The following is a 23,458-nucleotide window of genomic DNA, read 5'->3' on the forward strand; positions in this document are numbered from 1 at the left end:
CACTGAAGGGGAGTTTTGCCTAAGATAAGATTTCAGGACTAGGCCTCCAGACTTATACAACACTACAAAATAGCAAATGCTTGCATTTAACCCTCCACATCCTTTTCCCTCTGTCAATTAAATTTTACTGACTACTGTTTTTATAATACATTGTGTACTTCCACATAAGGATACAGCAGAATCCACTGCAATTCATTATTTACCAATTATTACCACACTATTATCACAGTAATCACTGGAAGGAAAAAAAAAGCAGCCCTATATATTCTACTCAGTGGCAAATTTTGGCAGATTCTGTCTTCTAGATGATGAATCTCTGTGTATGTAGCTGGTGCTGAGCATTTTGCAGGTCAGAGGGAACACAAAATGGATGTGGCTTCCTTTCTTAAGGAACTAACAATTGCAAAAGAGTACTTTGCCTCAAAGCTTTGCTTTTGGAAGTGCCTTAGAAATAGCAGTGATGTAATGGCTATAATAATGACATTATTTGTACTTTACATCGACAGCAGACAAACAAATCCCACAATGTATCACTGTATTCCAGTGGCGTCACTATGCATCTTCAATAAGGAATAACAAAATATATAATAGATATATTTTTAAAAAAAAGAAAAGGAGAGACTGGTTTGTTTTTCCTCTATCTTTATGCTTGAGGACATTTTACACATCCAATTTTCTTTATTTTCATTTGAGATTAATAATGAGGTATGGACAAGGTAGGTGAACCTTAAAGCCTGAACATTTTTAAAACACGAAAAGAAGATCCATTCTGCCTTTGCCATCAAATTCTGCTCTCTTTGAATTCACAGATCCTCCTGATAAATGTATAAGTAGAGTCACAGACAGAAACCGAAATGACAATCAAATTATGTCTCTTTCAGTTCTAATATGGACCTGCATGAGTAAACACAATATCTTCATTTCATATGTAAAGTGAATTAAATTGGAAATATTTTGCCTAAATAATTAACTGTGGTAAAAGGACCTCTGCAAGAATAATAATATAATCTGGTTGCCTAACAGCACATAATGATTTTACTTGTTTGAGGATTTTAACACACAAATGGATTTTTCTTCAACAAACATACACAGAAAAAGAATTACAGATTCTCCAGGAGATTCATAATGATTAAATAGACAATCAAAAAGAAAAAAGACTTTCTACTGAAAAAAAAGAAACCCACCAGCCAAAGCTGTCGAAGATGATGGAATTACTCTTTTTAGTATTTCCAAGCCTCTTTAAGCCTTCAATTCCCTGAGATAATCACGAGAGCACTCATTAAATCCTACTCTATATACTCGGAGAAGTTTGACAACAGCAAAGCACGAAATCAGGTCTCTCAGTTTAACAAAACTGCTCACTTTTTAACTTATGCCTACAATGTAATTGATTGAACACTCTTCACAGCATCATGTGTGCTTCTCAGCACGCAGGGTGAAGGGAAAGATGGAAGGGGTTTACGCTCCATTTTGCTGTTCATTCTGCTTCACCACTGAAGGTTGGTTTTTCAACCACCATAGGTTGAAAAGTACTCATTTATTATTAGAAATTCATATTTAAAAAAGATACTGTGAACGATGCAAGGGAAGGTGAATTATGGTTCACTGGAGACAAAGCAAGCTTTGAATACATTAAATACCTAAAAGAAACAAGGAATATTCAAAAGTTTTGTCACATCTCACATCTTTACTAAAGATACTTCTAATTTTAGAAAAAGTTAGGATTTAAATCCTATATCTTATTTAAACTTATTGGTTCTAATACAATCTTATATTCATCTCAGGCAGGGTATAGGTTATAGCACGTTTGTCCCATATATTTTTCCTGAATATCATAAGCCAAATACATGTTTCTGACAACTCTACTTAGGCATTGCTTTTACGATGTCTATTTCAATATATTAGCAAAATAAATCAGAACGCAGAAAGACAGCAGAGGCGGAATGTACATCCAAAATAGTTACCAAAGGGAACTTTACTACATTTTCACATTAAGCAACATGTGGGGTTGCCCAAGGGAATTTCAGCTGCTCTGGTCAAATAATGCCACTTTAACTCAGATAAAATTTATAGTAGGTGGAACCTGGGCCTTCACTTTGTGACGCCACTGCTATGATCAATGGAAAAAATGCTTGGAGCCTGATCATCTCTAAATCTAAGACAAAGACACATCATGCACTTCGACCTGTACCTTTACTTGCATGGCCTGTATGAAAGAAAAATAAAGGGAAAAAAACATAAGTAAAAGGATGAAAATATGGTAATTTTGCAAGTTAGTAATAAACCTACTCAGCATTATCAGGACAATAAAAATATTTTAAATTTGTAGCTAAAACAGGCTGTAAGTGTATTATCAAATGAGATCTTACTGAAATAATTTTTATTCAGCTTAATCCTTATTAAATGATTGAGCTTCTGAATTTATCTGTCATTCAGCACTACCAGTTGTTGCTTCAGCACATAAGGAAGTACCTCTGTTAAGTAAGAACATCAATATACTAATTACTGCATATTTTCTCAATATTGTGAGAAGGAGGACGGTGTCTGGAACTCTGGATAGTCCAACAATGAAAAATATTCACATTTTCACCACAAACATATTTTTCTACCTCTTTTCCCCACCAAAATAATATTGAGAAAAAATATGTTTAGAAATGGAAATCAAACTGTCCCTGTGAAGACACAGCATTTCATCTAGAGATGTATTTTCCCATTGCATAGCTCATTACTGTTTTGAAGACAGCCTGAATGAAAACTTGACTTAAACTCGTATCTCTCAGCAGTACCCATTTTGAGAACACTATTATAAACTCAACTATAACTCTCATACATACCCAGGTTTTTTTCCTGTTTATTATGTTAATACTATAAATACACATAAATAAACATGTATTCCATAGTCAACACTGTATTATCATTGTATCACCTAAAGAAGATAACAACAAAACCATGTAGTTACGGTAAAATGGCAAAAAAATTTCCACTGTTACTCAAAAGAATCTTTGACCAGGCATGGGAAAATAGTATAGAAAACTGTTGGTTAAAAACAAACAGGAAAAACCATAAACACAAACAAGCCCCTCCTTCTGTGATAGCTCTAATAGTAACTTTATTTCCTTGTGATACTTGAATTAGCCTCAAAATGTTGAAGCCAAGCTATTTTATATCTTTTTATATCCTACTATATTTATATCACATAGTGAAGAATATCAGATAGAGGTCAAGAAAGACTGAAAACCTAAGCATCACATTGTTAAGCATCTCAGAATCTTCAATACCTTACTCAGACAAATAGCAAATTTATTTGAAGATTTAAATTGCGTGAAATATGTAGATGCTGCACAGACATGGCTCAGCAGATATATACTGAAGGTAAGTAAAGACGTTAATCATATTCCATTTATTAGAGATGATCATAAAAGTAATCCACGCATGATTTACCATAGTATATCTAAAGGAAACGTATTCTATGCAATTGAAATAGTTTCAAAGATCTAAAATTCTTGCAGAAACTACTAACATGAAACCCTCTAATTGCAAATTTGCAAATAATATGTGTTACATATTACAAATGGGCACAAACCATGATGTTGTTCTGTAATAAAAAAATGGATTTTATGACTGCTGCAAACTTCTATATTCAGTCTATCCAAATGCTTTTTAAAAATAGATTAAAAAAAAAATAATAACAAGGGCCAGTCAAATAAAACTTCAGTAGGATATGCAAGTGTTTAGCAACTGAGGTGATATATCCAGCCACACAGCCATTTAGATTCCAAAATGTACATACCAAAATTTGCCCACCTATGTATTACACATTCATTATGTACATGTGAACATATACATTTAGTCATTTATACCAATTAACTGTAAAACACCATAGGACATCATTGCAACTTAATCAAAATGCTATTTTATCAACAAACCTATGAAGGGTTCAAAAATAACAGAACAGTGGCGTTGAATGTGTTTAAATTCTCCATTTCAACACTTCTATCACAAATCTGTTATTTCAATGCAATCTAAGTCACCAGTCTCTCTCAGACTGAAAGTTCTCTAACTTACCATTCCCCTCCGAGCAATCTGCTGCCATTTTTTTAGAAAAGAAAAATTAAAAAACTTGCTCAGCTGTTAATACATGTATTTGATAAAATATTAACAAAGTTAGTATTGTATAATCAAAATACAATGGGAACGTAATCAATTTATTGCTTGCAATGATGAATCATTGGTTACCACTGCTATTAGCTACCAATAAATAACGTAAGCCTAATCCTTCACCCTCTGCACATTTTTTTTCTGCATATGGCATGTAAAGATATAGAACCTTCTCTACATGATATATCACACCTGACACACTGGTACTATCACAGTATCTTGTATCTTAGGAAAAATACTATGTCTCTGTTGTAAGACAGACAGTTGTTTAAAGCAGTCCGAGATCAGCATGGGGCCTTACTCCTTTAAGAGCCACCAAACATTTCTGCCTTGGGCCAACAGTTAATAGCCAATGTTCATATTGACAGTCATCTATACATTCTTACGCCTGATAAACACTGGATACGATTGCTTCCACTAAAAATCATGTGAATGAAGAGGAAAGTGCTAATTATTCTGTTAGCATACTACTTTCTGAGATGAATGTTAATATTAAAGCAAGAAATTATAAAAATAATGTTCCCTAATGTAATGTCCTCTACTGATTATTCTTTGAGGATACAAATATGTACCAAAACTGGTAAGAAACCCTGAAATTCAGTTACTTGTCGAATTTCTTGTTTATTCTAAACTATACAGTCTTAAAGAGAAACTATTCAGATCTAAATGCATGCTTTAATGAACGCAGTGGTTTTAGAGCACTTACGTTATATATTATGAAATGTTATTAATATCCTGCTTAGAAACAATAAAAAAAACCCCAATACAATGCTTCTAAAAGACGCCTCGTGTATTGCATCATGGTATTTAAATAATCATGAAACAAGTGCCTAGCTAAATGATCGGCTATTCTGCAATCACTCCTGCAGATACAGTACCATATTAATAAAACATTCAGTCATGAACAAGACAATCTTATATTTCTTCCTATATTATCAATAATCATGCAGAGTGTCCTTGAATGTAATGATCTGATATTAATATGCTTGCAAAAAACTATATGCATATTAAAAAGGTATAATCTCCCTGTATTTTATACACATATGAAGAAAAGCACATTTACATGTGCACCTACATCCCTGTTATGTATAAATATATTTATACAAGTATTCATACATAATATATCTGTATATGTAAACATACACAACAGGCATTTGAAAATGTGACCTCAAAACCAAACTCTGTCAAATTTGCATCATATAGGTTCTTGATGTTAAACTCCTGTGGTCTTATACAAGTTGAAGCAGTATGAGGGATACCTATTATTAATTTTGTAAAGATTTGTTTTGTCATTCCTGCCATGCCTGAATGGCTAAAATACGACACTAACGGTTTACATCATATTATCCTGTATAGCAATACTACAGTGAGACACAATTTAGATTAAATATGGATGACCTGATTCTAATCTATCATGGGTTTTTTTTTTTAAAAAAAGTACACCTTATTCTTGTCTCCTCAGGCTAATTCTAACGTTTAAATGTTGAAGTTTAGGTACTAAAAGTATGTGTAGTGACTGCCATATGATAAAATACAGAGCTGTGTGTTAGACTCTGTTATCGTGCCATTGATTATCAAATACCCTGGACTGTGCCCACTGCTCATCTCGCTAATGAGGATAATACAAACATTTCAATTCTATCACACAGTTTCAAGGAGCTGCATCTTGAAAACAAGAAAACACATTAGAAATCTCCTTTTCTCCAAATATGGAATTCTCTACGTAGTTTGAATTGCTGCTCAGTGACAGCCATGAACAAATGACGAGCAGAAAATCTGTTAGTTTTGCTTGTAAACAGTCCAATATCAGGGAAACTTCACCAAGTTTCAGAAAATAAAAAAATGTAATAGAAAAGAAGCAAACATTTTTTAAGAGAATTAAGGAAAGTAGCGGCACATTTTATCTGACTCTCTATTGCCTAAAGTTGGACTTACAGCAGCTAGGTTACAGACAATCAAAATATAGTGAAATACAAAACAATAAACCCCACTACTTCTCTGGAACACTTTCAGAACAGGATTACTCCAAACACATTACATATATGAATAAAACAAAGGGCTCTTTGCTACATTTAGCAACACTCGTTTGGAATTAGACTTCAACTGCCTTTAGCTGAGTAAGGCAGTCTTCCTCAGCTAATGTCAAAGTGGCATTTTTTTACCTTGACAACATGCATTTTCTTTATTATACAGGTAACAAATGTACTTTCCAGCCATCATGTTGGCATCTTATCGTATTGAAAATGAGCAAAAAAGAAATGAGTGTGATCATTAATAAGAAACAAGAAAAAACAGTGTGCATGTGGCAGGCTATATGTATGCATAAAGATGTACATGCGAAGACAGCATTCCTCCATCAAAGCTGATGGACAATGCTGACGGACATTCACAAGAAGAAGATCAGGCAACCAGTGTTTCTTCACTTGCCTTTATAAAATAGTCTAACTTTTTTTCCTGAAAGATCAACGAGCCATATTATATGTCACAACCCACCTTCTCTTATATGTGTAATTTTTTCAAATCAAGACCTTTATTTTAATCTTGTGTCTTTCACTACTTAGCAGACATTTAATAAGTATCTCTGAGGTACATAGCCTATATTTTCCATAGTAGTTGTCATGCCTATCATCAAGAAGCAGAACTATATTTTGTGTGTTCTACCAGCACAGCAGCTGCAATCTGAGTAGATTTTCAGAGCTTTCTTACAAAATACTAAACCCATGCTGAAGATTTAACTAATCCAAAAATTTTTATTAACTTACTTTAGACATCTTGCTCTTGGTGTCTCCTGTTAAAAACGCCAAATTGTTGATTTCATTCTGAATCACAAAATTTTGTTCTTCTCTTTTGAAATTCTAAAAATGGGGGGGGAAAAAATCACCAGAAGTTTAATTCATCTGCATGTACCACATCTGTATTTAAAGATAGAATGAAATGGAAGAAAAAGTATACACTTTCTTACATGTGATTTACACCACAGGATAAAAACTTCAGCTACCATTCGAAAGAGTTCATCAGAATCTGCATCTGGTTTCTTTAGCCAATTGGCTCTAATTACAAAAACAAGAGAAATTTAAAATAAGACATTTAAAATAAGACAACCGAATATAACAATCTCTAATAGATCAGGTTACATTGATATAGTTAATCTTGGAATTTAATGAGAATCACTTCCATTTTCCATGACCGTGGTTAGAGAGACCATGGCGCTTTAACTTGTCTCCAACAAAACTCCCAACTCTTGACTACTTATTTCTGCCTGCTCCTCCCCCCCAATGGTGCAAACATGGTTTTGTGCCTCTTCCGTGAACCAGACTAGAAAACAGACCTGGCTGAAAAGCAAAACTCTTTCTCTGAGTCTTTCTCTATTTCTTTTTTTTTTTCCCCAAATAAAACTTTGTAATCAAAACTTGGTGTTAATGCGAAAGAAAACACTATAATGGAGAGAGGAGAAAGAGTACAAGGGAATGAATGAGTGGGTAAAGCTGTAAGAACTGCTTCATTTGTAATCCAGGAACTAACAGAACTTCAGTCTGGCTCTGTCTGCACAAGGATGCTTAGAAAACTTGGGCAAATGAACTAACAGATGCAGCCCTCTTAAATATCTCTAAATTAAAATGCACTAATATGACCATACATAAAGCGGGCACCTGACAGCAGACATGGAAGGAATTATTACATTATAACTTATGTTCATTAACTCTGTCTTTCTAGTTGGATTTCTCCACAGCCCAATTAAATCTGTGCTTTTTAAAAATTTGAAGTGTTTCCTTGCCAACGTCTGACATAGTAAAGCCTTGAGTTCATGCAGAAAAGCAAATAATTCTCAGTGTAAACTGGTTCACAGCATAAATGATCGTGCACTCAATGAAAACGCTCCTAACTAGCCCAATGTGTACTGACACCTAAAAAATATAAGTGGACAATGATTGCGCAGAAGAACAATGTTGTTAAGGACAAGATTAAGATAACGTAAATACTGAGATACTATAGATACTTCAGATACTCTTCTGAAGAGCATCTCGGGGTCATGTTCTGAGACAAAGGAAAGGGAAAGCATAGGCACAGAATAATCCATAATCCTTCAGTAAATGGTCGAGGAGAAAAACTTCTGGCAATTCCCAAGGCAATACAATGTTGTGCAAACACTTTTTATTTCTGTCTTAAAAAAACAACACAAAAGATTAACATCTTTGTGGTATTATCTACAAGCAGAATGATTTAACTGAGGCAAAACAGTTTTTCACCCCTTCATTAATATTTAAGGGTTTTAGCCATTTTTTAATTTTTGAAGGGCATATCCATTTGTAATGTCATTGGGCTGCCGTGGCCTAGATAACAAGTCTGGTCAAGGTATGCATTCTCAGTGGTAACAGTGCAGTTACAATACAACCAAATAAGCCAAGTGCGTGTGAGAAAAAGGTGTGAATTCAAGGTTCATCATTCTATAAGTTAAGAATCTTAAAATACTCAGGACCTGATTCTCAGCCTAACATTACATGCATTGTATTCTTTCTGATTATCTCATCATGGACTCCAGTACAGGAACTAATAAATATGAGTTTAATTATTAGTTTTTATTTACCTGTTGTTGTCTACATAACGTATCAACATTGGATAGAAGGCATAAAGGTCTCTACAAAGAACAGCAAACTCATCAAGAATGAGTAGCTCAGCCTCTTGGGTGTCAGTTTTACTATCTGCTCTCAGTTGCTCCTCTTCCATCACGATCTTTATAGCTTTCTTCTTCAATTTCTCCAGCGTTGGAATAAAGTGAGTTTTGAGCAGATCAGGCCTGGCTTTGCTGATGATGGGTTGAGCATAAACTATACATAAAAAATATAGATAATCTTATGATTAATGCACAAATGATGTTTTTCATCATATTAATATGAACTCTGCAGTTCTAGAAAACATAAAGGTCATAGTGCTTCACATATTTCTGGAGCATCATAAAATTATTAATAAAACTATGAATATAGCTTTGTAACAACTGTGTGTATTGGGAGATAAAAAGCTAGTTTCTGGGAATTCGGATTGTAAGTATTTCAGTCTTATGTCGATTAAACTGCCATGGTTTTGGCAGGTCACGTGTCTCTAGCTTAGAACATAAACAAAGCAGGGATTGAGATACAAAGTCCACACAAAAATACTGTTGGGGTTTTTTTTTGTGTGTGGCTTTTTTGCTTGTTGTTTTAGTTTTTTCTTAATATATGCAATGTCAGAAAATAGTGAGAAGACAGTGTTCTGGAAGAATTCCTTTACCTCTTTTGCCTTGGGCAAGCTAAAATGCAGAGAATGAATGACTAATTCAAGATCATAGATCTGTTCTGTACAAGCATTAGTCATAAAATGCAGACCACCTGAGTCACAAATCCTTGCAAGAACCACAATAGCCCATTATCTCCTTATGTAGACAGGCAGCCACTACAAAACTGCAAGCGGTGGTCTCTACAATTAAGCAACAAACTTCTTCCTAAATTCTAATGGAATCATTATTATTATTAAAGACCTTCCAGTATTTAAAATAATACTGAAAACCCAGTACCAACAGGACGTTAAAATTTAGTGGGAAATTATTACCTTTACATAGATATTCTTGAACCACCTTATTGCATATTATGCTCTTACACTGTTTAAGATGAATGAAAATATTTGTACGCAGTAAATTTCTCCAGCTAGCCAGCTACCAGGTGTCACAGAACATCTTGCGAGACCTTTCTGCTCATGTAATATCTGGCAGTTACTCAGGCAAAGCAACTAACTCTGAACTTGGGTTATTCCTGGGATTATGTCATCATATACAGTTTCTTTCCCTTTCGTCCTAATATTTCATGAACAGAATTCAGAGGCCTTATACCCTCTACTGCAATACTCAGCTCTTAGGTGTCTTGAAAATCAATGGATTTTACAAATCTAAGTGAAATGCTAAGGCTCTTATACAGTACATAGAGAAGGTAAGATTTTCAAAATCCATTATGTCGTATAGACCACTCTCTGCTTACAGTGATGCTACAATGCATGCATAAAAATAATAATTAAAAATTTCTTAAAATTTAAAATTCCCTTATTGTGACTCCTGTTTATCTTTCTTTCCTGCTGTTTTTAATTATAATTTATTATTATTGTATCACTAGGTAAGATGGTGAAGTGTAGCAAAGTAATTAAATATTGTTAGGCACAACTACTCTTTAAAAATATTTACAGTACCTGCAATTCTTTTCATCCAAGATGCTTCATCTATTCCCAGATTGTTGTTAATGATTTTCAGAATGTTTCCAAGAATGATGCTCAGATGCTCAGATGTTACCATTGTACAGCAAGGCCCAGCACTTCGAGGAACACTCTCAGACCCTCTTTCCCACCAGTAGGATAAATAGTTGCATAGCATGGGTAAGATAACTTCAATGACATGAGGCATTTCAGTATACCTTGCTCCAGACTCTGCTAAATCATTAATTTCCTTTATTAGCCCATCCAACTGAGGGATCTCTGGACACATCTCTTCTACTGTATCAGGCATACCTAAAACTGCAAGTAAGGGTAGAAAAGCAAAAGATTAATTAACAAAATAAAAGAGAACATCTACGTTCATCTATGTTTAAACCCTAAATACAAATTATACTGTCACTCAGGGTTTTTTTTCTGTCACCATCTTGGGCAGATGTAACTGTAGTAAGACTTTGGGATACACATGGGTCTCTCAACTCATAATTTATATCTTTCTGATGATGTGCCTATAGCACTGATGTAGACAGTAGCTGCCATAAAGCTATGGCTTTACCATAAGGTGTCCTGCAATTACCTGGTGAGCAGCCCAGCTATGTAAAAGTGCAGAACTGACAACTTTTATCAATATTGGATAAACTCTGGCCATTGTTTCCATCATCATTTACAACTTCCACATCAGTTTGCAAAAAGATTAAATCCACCTCAGGGAAAAGGAAAGAAACAGCTCAAAATTATGGGTGAGATTAAAATTAAACTGTACTTAGTTCACCAACTCGGCACAACTATCTCCCAACAAAAATGCCAGGCAGGAATTCCAGTTGTCAGGTAGCTTGCATTAGAAACCGAAGGGTGCTTATTCAGCAATTAACAACCCATCATAATCTAATGCCAGTCACTCTAGCAAAATTCTTCTTCCACCAGTGCTTCTTCTATAAAGTAGAACTGACAGGAAGGAAAGGCTAGCACAAGATTTTTCATAACTGCTTTTATATGGAAAAAACTTATGAAGAATAAGGAATCAATCTGCCTACTTTTTGTTGTTGTTGTTTAAAAGAACAATGATTCTGGCAGGTCATGATTCTTACACAGATCGATGAGGAAAATACTGATATACTTTAAGATATGAGAGTCCATCAAGAGTAAGTCAGGAGAGAAGAAAATCTATGTAGAAAGACTCATGCTCCTTTGAATATAGTTTCATGGAATTAAAGTCATATTCTGCCAGGAGTTCCCTATACCAAACTGCACTGGAGTACTGGTAAGACAACAAAAATACAGATAATTTTCCTGTTCACATAAATAAGATGCTACACCTCCTGCATGTTGCTAGTAAGAACACAACTGTAGTATTTGCTAGAACTTTTTGTAATGTAGATATGTTCTTCAACTAAGCTTCAAATATTACAGTATGCAGCTTCAGAAAAGAATTCAAACACCATGTTCAGAAAAATATCCAAACATGCTAGGAGAAAGGGAACAATGTTAACACAGTCTCAACAAAGCAAAGCAAGGCTAAAAAGACAAGTAATGAATGAGCAAGTAATGAATGAGCAACAGTAGCAGTTCTCTGCTGAGGCATATATTTGGGTTTTTTTCATTATTACAATTTTTTTTTCTATTACTATTAGTTGGAGGGGAGCAAACACTTCTTTTGTGTGTGTGTGAGGAATAGTACTTACTCGCTCGTTCTCTGGCACTTTTTGTGTTGAAGACAGACAATGGGTTGTAATGGTTGAGAGAAGGTTCGAGGAATGCTACTGGAATGGCTGCTGCAAGAGATGCTAAGCACTCACCAAGTGCGGGACGCTGCCTGTATATGACAGACACTAAAAGTTACCTGAGAGGAAAAGTCTTTCACTAGGCTTTCAATGTCTAGCATGCATTATAAAGCAGCATTAAAATGTATTGCTGATTTAGTTTATCTTTTTAATGTACTAGGAATTATTTGACAGTTTTGAAAAGTTTTATTTCTCACATGAACAAAATTACTGGAAATTACAGCGGTATAAGAAACACAGTTTTCTAAAAAAAACCAACCTCCACCAAGTATTGCATATTAAAGGTAAACTGCTCCGCAGTGCAACTGTGCAACTACAAACTACAGAAAACATGTCTGGAATACGCATAAAGAATAGATTAGTAACTGCATATTCTTATCATACCTTCAGTTTGCTTAAACAAGGAGCAAATGCATATAATCAATAGCAATCTGTTTTGAGTCATACCCTTTTTCAAGATTTCACTTCTTTTCTGTGTGTGCAAATATATATATTTTTTCCTTTGCTTCACACATTATATCATTTACATAGTGAAACGATGAGAAACACTACCACTGCTTATTGCAGCCTGATTTCATGACTTTATGGCAATCTGTGTGGCATGTTCTGAAAGGGGCAATTCCGCATTCCCTCCCACAACTTTCCCATGTTACCACTTGTCTGTTCTGTGCTAGCACTGAAACTCAGATCGCATCTTAATAAGCTGGATGAAGGAATCGGTCCAGCTAGAAATAAACCTCACCATAAACACAAAACTATTCAAATCCACCAACAGCAACAAAACATACTCATCATCAGGCTGCATAAACACTATTTACTGGGAAAAAAAGAGAGGGGTGGAAATATACAGACGAAGGTGCAAGAAATGCTGAGACTGTCCTTTTCAGCATAAGACCAGACTCACATTGGCTTAAAACTAAAGCTAACGTACTCTTTTGAAGTGCTGAAGCACTGCTGATACAAGATGCGTTACAGATTTCGTTACGCGTGACATACAGATCAGATAAAGATAGCGCACGCCTTTCATCCTTTGAAGCTACATGTTTTTTTAAGAATAGACATGGACCTGCTGGAGCGGGTCCAGAGAACAGCCAGAAAAATTATCAGAGGGATGGAACACCTTTCCTATGAATACAGGCTGAGAGAGTTGGGGTTGTTCAGCCTGGAGAAGAGGAGGCTGCAGGGAGACCTTATTGTGACACTTCAGTACTAAAAAGGGGGACTATAGGAAAGATGGGGCAATCTCTTTTGCAAGGCCTGTTGTGACAGGACATGGGGTAATGGTTTTAAACTGAAGGAGGGTAGATTTGGACTAGATATAAGGAAGACATTTTTACCGCGAGGGTGGAGATACCCTGGCCCAGGTTGCCCAGAGAGGTGGGAGGTGCCCCATCCCTGGAAACATTCAAGGCCAGGTTGGACGGGGCTCTGAGCAACGTGATCTGGTTGGGGATGTCCCCGCTCACTGCAGGGGGGTTGGACTCGATGACCTTTAAAGGTCGCTTCCAACCCAAACTATTCCATGATTCTATGATTGTTTAACTTCCAGGAATAATAAAAATCTGTTTAAGATTGCTTCAGGTTAGCAAAACCTTCCTCATGTTAGGACCTAAAGTCAAAGATCATGACCCATCTACTACCTCATCTTCAACTGCCTGTGTCAATTTTTATTTCACACCCATGCTGGGCTGTTAAGAGGTATGCAACTATATACCCTCCAACTTCTTTTGTTGCAAAAGAAACAAAAGAAATTGGCAAAAGCAATGGCCTTACAGATTGGAAAAGCATTATAAAAAAGGGGTTTTGTTCACTTGGGTTTTTAATGTAACATGATTCACATAATATTACTCTATTTCAAGGGTGAATGCTCATTTGTTCTCTGTACAGAACTACTACAGTTTACTGTTGGTTTACTGCCATCAAAGAAATGGAAAATGCAGAAATCAATTACCACAAAATCATAAAGGACCTATGTGCTCCACCTATATATCTATGTCATCTTCCTTATCTTCTGACCATCCATATAGTGTACATTTTCCAACAGAATACATGATGCATTAGTAAGAGAGCAACCACAGAACATTTAATTAAAAAATAATATTTTGATAGAATTCCTACTATATTTTAAAGCACAGCCATGTTCTCTTCCAATTTAAATTGCAATGAAAGATGCAATATTTTATATATATATATATATGTTTCATAAATTTTCTGGAAAAGGAAACTTTATTATGTCTTTGCCTTTTGTTAGATCAGGAAGGAAAAGCTCGGTGTGTGTATATACTTACGTACACAAACACACTAAAAAGTAATTTGAGAAGACTAACATCAAGTGCACAGAGGCTATTTAATTACATGCACGGATAATGTCATAATGCATACCCATCTTTCTATATGAAAGGAGGATATAAAAAAGCCAAAAGAGGAGGTGAACAATTATACAACAAGGCTAAGAAAATTACTCTAAGTACAGAGATATTTTCTGTCATATTGTGTCCTAAGTATGAGAAACCAAGGGAAAGCATATAATTTTGCAGGACGGAAATTAGAAAAGATAAAAAGAATTTCAGAGCACGTAGTCACTGACATAAAAAGCAAGTAATGTATAATAAATCACTCACGGTACTGAGTGGTTCAACAGAATTAATGGAGTAAAAGATGCTTGAAGAAAAGCCACATTAACCCATTGGACAAAACATGTCAGGAAGACCGCTGACTGGAAACATTTGCTCCAGACAATGAGGAAGTACTGTCAGAGGTGGACGCGCGAGTCTTGGAGGAAGTGGAAAGCACTTGATAAGTAATCAAATCTATATAGACTTTGAAAAACCGAAGCAAGATGAAACACCACCAACGGATGGTAGTCTTGAAGAAGCATTTCCTATTAGACCATTTTTATAATGGACTTTCCTGCGTATTTGGCAGTCTTCATTTTGAGAAGACTCTAATAGGTCAGACAGAAGTCTTAAACTGAACAATACGGATATGTACGTATGACTGAATACAGCAGTTAATTTTGTCATATTTAACCACATACATTAAAAAAAAGTGGTATAATTTCTTAACTTACACAGAAGTTTATATTTCTCATTATTGATACAGATATTTCATCATTTGTGCTAAGAATCCTTTGGAAATAAGTTTCTATAAACCGATGAGTCAAAAACCAGGACACCATAAAGGGACATAGAACTTTTGGGTACTGGGTATGAAAAGAGAGTTTTCAACCCCAAATTTAGGACCAAAATTTCTGATGCAGGGAATGAAAAGAAATGCCTACCTGGGTATAGAATTCATGGTCAGAATGCCAATAGCAATAATACTACACTTGCCAGTAGAGCGTTGGGGCTCGAAGTAGTCAAGAACTACTGCGTTTTGCACCTAGTCCTCCACATTTATGAACCACAGAGACATTTAGAGAAGAAAGGTCCACAGAGAAATCAGAAACATCTCCAATATCCTAAACAAGCTGAACACTCTTTGTAGAGAGGATAAACCCCTTGACAATGGAAGTGTTTCACAACAAGGAAGCAGCAGCAATCCCACTTAGTATTAGTCCTGAGCCCCAACAGCCAGGAGTCTTGTGGAATCAGCTGAACTATTTCAGCCACGAAAAGTGATATTCACCTAGGAAAGAGTAGACTATGACTCATCCTGAAATGGAAGGTAAAACCTCTTAATGTCCTGCCAAAATTCACCACAAGAAAAACTGCACCTTGGTCCTAAATCTTAGCCTTGTTTAACCTGAATAATTGTTCAAGTTTGCTGAATCATTCACTTCCAAGTTTTGCTGAAATACTGAGCAGTGTGTTTGAAATCCTGCCTCCCACCTAGACACTGATGTCTGCCTACAGCCTTAATTTAAGAGCCTGAGTGAGTCTAGTGAAAACCATACTAAATGAAATCCACAGCTGGAAACCTCTCACACAGCCTTAGGAATCTAATTCATTTCCTCAGATATATCCGATCTGATCACTCCTCCCTTTTAAGAAGACAACTGCAGTAGGAAAAGGTGATGCTGCTTATATCAATGTTTAACGTAACTGTCCAGTGCTTATAGCTCTTGCCAATCAAGTGGAGGCCTGTGCTGTGAGCGCTTCTCATCAAAAGGCAGCTCGAACACAATCACCTTTTTTTCCTGTGAGAAGACCCTCACTGCTAGTTAGAGCAGGGCTCAGGCACTTCCTATTTTGCCCATCAGATATGTGTCAAAGAGTTTTTAACATTTTCAAGCCCAGAAAGAGAATAAAGAAAGAGGATAGCTTTGTAATTTAGTGATGGACGTATAATTGACTGGACGTGGACACACACGCAGGCAGAGTGGGAGGAAAGAGACAGTTTGTCCACCAGACTGCTCTTGCGTTTTGCATGGAAGAATTTACTGAACAAACTCTCGCAGGAGGGAAGTGGAGGCCACCATTCCTCATACTAGGCAAAGCCTCTCCTAACCAGGCTAGACAGTTGTATTTCCTCCAGATTAGTCTCTCTCTTAAGCCTTGTGGATCTTAAACTTTTCATTATAATAAAGATCATGAAAAGTGCCTAACCTAAAGCCTTCAGAAGCATAAGGAAGGGTTATGATTACCTTGGCCCCTGTCTTGTGGCAGACAGACCAACAATCAGGGTTCTCTTTTCTGAAGCAGCAGATATGGATTTGAGCCTCTTTTAATGCAAGAGGTTCTAAAATCCAGGGCTCGGAACATATCATAGGACCCAGATGCTTAAAGGAATTGTAGACCCACTCTTTTTAAAATGCAGGTAACTGGTAAGGTGGTTTCCTTTGTAGAGTTAAAGGCTGTCAGAATGTTTTCCATAAGCTTAGGATTTTATGCTCAGGACAACTATTTTGAGAACTCTGTATAGACTTAGGTGTCAGACAGACGCAGCCTACTTAGTACTCAGCCTACTTACCACAGTAACATGCAGTAGCCAAACTTCGGTAACCTTAATGGCAACTCATGGAAAAATTTGGCTTTCTGTATGGGACAAATAATCTCCCTGCAGATCCACTACCATATGCAGGACGAGTTGTTTGCTTTTATTTAGTTTTGGGTTGGTGGTTGTTTTTTTGTTTTGTTTGTTTGGAATTGAACTCTAAGGCAACCACACTGCAGTTAAAGTGTATTTTAAACATGCTCATGCTGTTTCAGACACACCTTTCATTCAAACTGCTTTATTACCTAAACAACACACTCCTAAAGAGAAAATTTTACATGCTGAGTTTTTCACTCAATACCTTTCAACATAGATGTTCTTCCCAGTCCCAAGGGAATAGAGGCTACAAAGAATTCTGTAACATGAAACTTGTACATCACCCACTAGAGGAAAATAAGAATTAGATTATCAGTATTTATTCAGCTAGAGACTACTTTCCAAATATTAAACACTTGTTTTACACAGTCTGATAAATGGTGTCTTAAACTTTTAGCATAGAGATCAGTGAACATTCTAGGCTGTCAATATTCCACATGTGTTGTTTATCTTTAATCTCTCTGATACCTGGTCTGTCATCTACATTCACTCCGAAACCTAACAGATCATCACATATTCCAACAGGCCAGCGGATACTTGCTAATACGATCCTGCAGCTTATCACATTTGCAGAGTACAATTTTAAGATAAAGCACATCAGTCTGTGTGTCTAACCTCTAGGAATATGATCTAAAGGCTGCCCACCTTTTAAAAGAAAGTCTTTTCATGGCTATCAATCTTTTGATTATCTTCTGCTTTGGAACTGTGATCACCCAAATATATACAAAATTTTGGAAGAGCATATTGCTGAATCTCAAGGAGGCATTTCAGTAATTTTAAGCTAAATGATGCTAAAAATAAGGAAAATTTAAATTAATAGAACTAAAGTTCTAACATAAGTTTCAAACATAAGAAAAAAACCTACAAGAAATTAATAATGAGTTCTCTCCTTTAATTTAATGAAATAAAAATCGGTAACAAAAATAAGCATAATTTAATTTTCTGTAGGAAACAGGTCTCATCCATACAGTTAGTAAGAGCACTTAAGCAGCAATTTTAATTTCTCTCTCTTGATGTTTGGAAGACTTTTGTACATAAATTAGCATGAAACTTACTGAGTATTATCTTCACACATGCCATAGGAATAAGGTACTATGCAGCTAATTTCAAATTTAATGCTGGAAATGTGTGTGTTACTGAAATGTCATCCTTTGAATCCATGCGATCATTACTAAAAAGCATTTGTATTATTATAACACAATAAACTTCAAAAATAAAATAGAAGACTTACAAAGTAAATCAATTCCAAACTGATATTGGGAAATATGTTCAAAAATTGATGTCAAGATCGGTAACAACGCTACCGTAGTATAATTGATATTCTGTGAAACACCCTTGATTTGTGTTCGTGAATGGGTAAATTTTCCAAGTTTAAGATTTTCTGAAGTTTTTTCCAGGTCCTCTGCTGCATTTTCAAAAAAGGCACGCAGTCCAGCTTTAACAAGTTCAGATCCTGATTTCATAACAGTTCTGAAAAATAATAAGGGAAAAATATTAACTTTGGGTTGCTCATTAGTAGTTGGATCGATATAGATGTCCATGTTAGCTACATTCGATCAGTCTCAGAAGAGAAGCACGTGTATCAGTGAACCTTAGGTTATGAACTGAAAAGGACAGTTACATCTACACCGCAGTATAAGCAACAGTTAGCTTGGAGTATTTCAGCCAAAATACCAACAACAAAGACCTTGCTTCCTCAGTCTTGCCTGCCCAGTTTTTGTGATAAGCTTTCAAATAAGACAATGCCTTCTCAGCAAATGTTACAGGTGGTAGAAAGCTCCTCTACACAATATGCTCAAGTAAAATAACTCTTACTCCCTAAATTTTCATGGAAGCCACAGTAACTAGGTATGCAAGTCAGGATACATGCTTACCTATCTTCAGAGCATCAAACCTAGAAAATGCAACTGCAATACTAGCACCACAGTCTCATTCCTTAAGGGTTTTTTTTGCCCTGTACTCCAACTCCTTAATGAAACTTTCCAGTGTTTTTATTCACAATGAATTAATTGTCAGGCTGCTGTATAACATAACCAGGCCAGAAAACAGCTGAAATTAGAAAACTATCCTGGCCTGTGTTTTAATCTACTTAAGTATTTCAATGGTGAACAGTAAAAGTTAGCAAATGTAACTATGCCCATGTCTTAATACATTCTGCATACTTCTAATGCCAAATTCTCCAATAGGCACTAAACTGTCTCAATATCTACAGGTAGCCATACCTGCAGTTCCAAAGTTTGTGCCATTTATATCTCCCAGTAAAGTCTTCAAATGCCCTTGGAAAGGGTGACAAAAGTTTTCAATGTTTTAATGACAGGTGTTGAACAGAAAAATGTAGATGAAACCCTTTAAATGAAATCTGCTAATATGGAGGTCGATATCTGAATTACAGATGCTGCCAATATCATTAATTACAAATAAAAAATACAGAAACAATATAACTATTCCTGAAAATCTCCGCAATATCTATGTAGTTTTTAGTTGGTACAAATGTTGCAAACTTACCGCGTGTCAAGAGACTGAGCTAAGATGTGCAGGCAGTTCACCATTGTAGCAGAATCACTACCTGGTTAGAGAGAGGTACCATGAGAGCACAGTACTATAGAAAATGTAGGATAATCTAATGATCCAAAAAGTCATTGTTGAAGGTGCACAAGTTAAATAAGACATGACATAAGTCTCCCAGCTTAGGTTAATGGAGGGAGGGTTATGTCTGGTTCTAGAACTTCAACTTTCCATTTCTTAAGCCCGTTTCCATACAGGAACTAGAAGGAATAACTAGTGTCTACTTATGGCTCATTTTCATCACTTGACCCTGCAACATTATGAACTTTGTATCTTGTAGTACCTACGTTTCTTTTTATGACTTTCTTTCCTGAAAAGGTATGTTATTTTTCTCCACCTCCCCCTATCCGATCAATCTATTGGATTCAACAGTTGGATGACAGAAATCAAAACAATTAGTCTGAGATGACTTTTGAAAAGCTAAAAGTAACTGCGAATACATGAGATTTTTTAAAGGAGTCTGAAAATATTGAAGTTGCTGTTTCTTACTTGTCCAAGACCTTACATATTCTATTAACTGCTAGCTTCAGAGCCATGTTCAACGCACACACTAATTGTACTGGAAGTTTATGCATCACTTTATAGAATTTTGCCTATAGCTTGTGAAAAGCTTCAGGTAACATAGAAGCAATGGTTATACATTCTTTATATTTATATGATATAGTATTATAAATATTATAATATATAATATTATATATTTTTATATATATTTTTAACTTTTACCAATATCTCTCTTAACAACTTACCAAAAAGTGAGATCCTATGTCTAACAAGAGCAGCTAGTTTGCAGAACAGGCTAAAGTAGACAAGAACAGAAAAAGCAAGATAGGACAAGACAAAGATTAAAGATTTATTTAGAATATGAGGTAAACAGTAGAAGGTATATGAAAAAGAAAGCACAACATAGTTCCTGGAAAGTGTGTTTTGAATTATACATGATGATAACAGTCAGTCAAATAACTGCATTAAGCAGAATAACTCTTTGAGGCTTCTTGATTGTAATTTTCTAAGCTTCACTGCTTCAGAGATGACTTGAAATGTGAAACTTTCTTTTGCTTACAGTGTTTCCAACAATCGCGTATTATATGGTTCAGTCTGTCTTTATGGCTATTATTTCTGAAATGTAATTTTTTTTCTAAGAACAAGAAAAACTGAGTAACATTTCAGTGTTTTACTTGGCATTCTGTAGGAAGCAAATGTTACAAGTCTTCATACTATTTAAAAGAATTCATAAAAATATCCTTTGTAAATTAATAAATCTGTGTTTAGCCACTGATGATGATAAGCTGAATCCTGAATGATATACAGACTAGAAGAGCTGCTGGCAAGTATGTCAGAAACTTGCGTATCTATCTGTCAAAATGGTAGGATAATTAAGAGAAAGGAAAAATCACCAACTCTCTAAAGATTAAAGGGGCTACTTTAACTTCTAAAAACAAAGACAGCTAGGCAGACTTGCTTATCATCTGTGCTATACTTTACAAATGGCATGAGGACATAACAAAATGAAGGAAATATACCTTAGGAATTCGTATGGTCTCTTACTAACAACAATTGTCATTGTTATCTTCACAATAGCAAGGAAATACTACACTTCCTATAAGATGAAAATAACTGATAGTTACTTTTCTCAGTGAAGAATGGACAAAGAATTATAACATATTTCTGAATTTATAACAGCAGATATGCAGGCTAGACATCTAACTTCACGTGCCCTTGTGAAGGCATTTTGTACAACCTGAGTCAGCATCTTCCTAGCTTTATTAAGCTGACCTGACTGAGCACCTCTCCTGTGAAGACAGGCTGAGAGACTTGGGGTTGTTCAGCCTGGAGAAGAGGAGGCTGCAGGGAGACCTTATTGTGACACTTCAGTACTAAAAAGGGGGACTATAGGAAAGATGGGGCAATCTCTTTTGCAAGGCCTGTTGTGACAGGACATGGGGTAATGGTTTTAAACTGAAGGAGGGTAGATTTGGACTAGATATAAGGAAGACATTTTTACCGCGAGGGTGGAGATACACTGGCCCAGGTTGCCCAGAGAGGTGGGAGGTGCCCCATCCCTGGAAACATTCAAGGCCAGGTTGGACGGGGCTCTGAGCAACGTGATCTGGTTGGGGATGTCCCCGCTCACTGCAGGGGGGTTGGACTCGATGACCTTTAAAGGTCGCTTCCAACCTAAACCATTCTGTGATTTTATGACTTTAGATAAGTATTAGGAGTATTCAGAGAGGAAGCATGAAATTAGAATGAAATGAAGAGAAACTTTGATACTCCTGAACCTGAGCTGCCTTCCCCAGCTACTGAAGGACTATCTAGCACATTTGTATATATCTGAAAGCTCAGTAGAGTCCTAGGGACTTAACACTCTTACAGGCAACTGCTGTATAAGGACTACCAGCCACCTAGAAGATGGAAACAAAAGGGTAATGGTAATTTAGAGAAATGCAAAAATATGTTGGAAGAGAAACTGAGGAATGGAATCGAGGAAGTTCAGTGCTAGGCCTGATCTTATGTAACAATGAGTAAGTAACCTTCACTTCCAAATTTTATATCTACTCTTCCATTGGAAAAGTAGTCAACTCTGGTCAACATAGTGAAGGAAAGCAAAAGAAATTTGATAAATCAACCGTTAAAGTAAGAAAGCATGAGAGTAAGATAAAGTTTGAAAGCTTATGATACAAAACTTCCCAAAGAAAATAATTGGCAGCACACCTTTACGGTGGAGAAAAAAATTGGCAACGAAAATATTAGATGACAGTCACAGTTAAAAACAAATTAAATATTAATTTGTAAATGGTAATTGCAGACAAATGAAATTTGTATTTTTGTAAAGGCAATACATTATAAATTAAAAGGCAACTGTCTCTCTTTAACTGAGTTTTCTAGAACAGCTTTGAGTCAAATGGCTGATTCAAACCAAATCTGAAACAGTACAGGTGTCTAAAAATTATTAAGTTGTGCAGGGGCAGAAGTAATTTTGTAGAGAAGGGAGAACCCATAATTACCCCTAAAAAGCTGCATCATGGTATTTTCACATTTTTTGATATCTGATAATTTAAATGTGAGACTATTTAAATGACCCAACAGTGGGACAAGCTTCAACCAGAAACTGCCATCAACAATGAAAAACAAACCCATCAGAAACTAAGTTTTGTTAGTTCCATTGCTTGCAGAATCATTTATTAATGGTTTTGATATTATTGTCCATAATTATATAATTGATACAGTTAGTATATATACTTAATTATTTAATTACATATTAAAGAATACTAAAATGAGGAATTCTATTCACTCACTGCCATTCTGGTAGAGCATAAGCTATTGTCTTTTCATCTGAGTAAACTGAGCTTTTGAACTATCCTTCTCTTTAATCTAAGAAGACACCTTTAATTATCTATATAGAACCCTCCTGTGTATATCTTAATTTTCTACTTACCTTGCTACCATTTCCTTTTCCTTGTTTGATGCATATCCACTGCTACTGAGTGTTTTTGTTGGAGAAGACAGGAAGTAGAGGCAGTGATTTGTAAAATACTGATCAACTAATGGTAAAAGAACCTAAGAAATACAGATACAAAATGTATTTTTCACAGAGCACAATGGTAAATGTAGCAACAATGCTCTGATTGGTCAAAGTTCATTCAAAGAATTTTAGAAGTTCTGTAACAGTTGTGTTTTCCCATTTCAGACACAAA

The 23,458-nt window shown here is 35.6% G+C and overlaps 1 protein-coding gene across 1 annotated transcript in view; it reads right to left on the reverse strand.

Moving 5' to 3' along the window:
- RYR3 (ryanodine receptor 3) overlaps window positions 1-23,458 on the reverse strand; it is a 204,527-nt gene that overhangs the window by 44,653 nt on the left and 136,416 nt on the right. The window contains 10 exon segments of the mRNA XM_064460023.1: window positions 6,921-7,013; window positions 7,121-7,208; window positions 8,744-8,984; window positions 10,369-10,689; window positions 12,069-12,199; window positions 17,404-17,485; window positions 18,430-18,668; window positions 19,704-19,764; window positions 20,510-20,559; window positions 23,200-23,321. Coding sequence (XP_064316093.1) covers window positions 6,921-7,013; window positions 7,121-7,208; window positions 8,744-8,984; window positions 10,369-10,689; window positions 12,069-12,199; window positions 17,404-17,485; window positions 18,430-18,668; window positions 19,704-19,764; window positions 20,510-20,559; window positions 23,200-23,321 — 1,428 coding nt within the window.

Source organism: Phalacrocorax carbo, chromosome 9 (genome assembly GCF_963921805.1).
Source record: "Phalacrocorax carbo chromosome 9, bPhaCar2.1, whole genome shotgun sequence".
Lineage (NCBI taxonomy): Eukaryota > Metazoa > Chordata > Aves > Suliformes > Phalacrocoracidae > Phalacrocorax > Phalacrocorax carbo.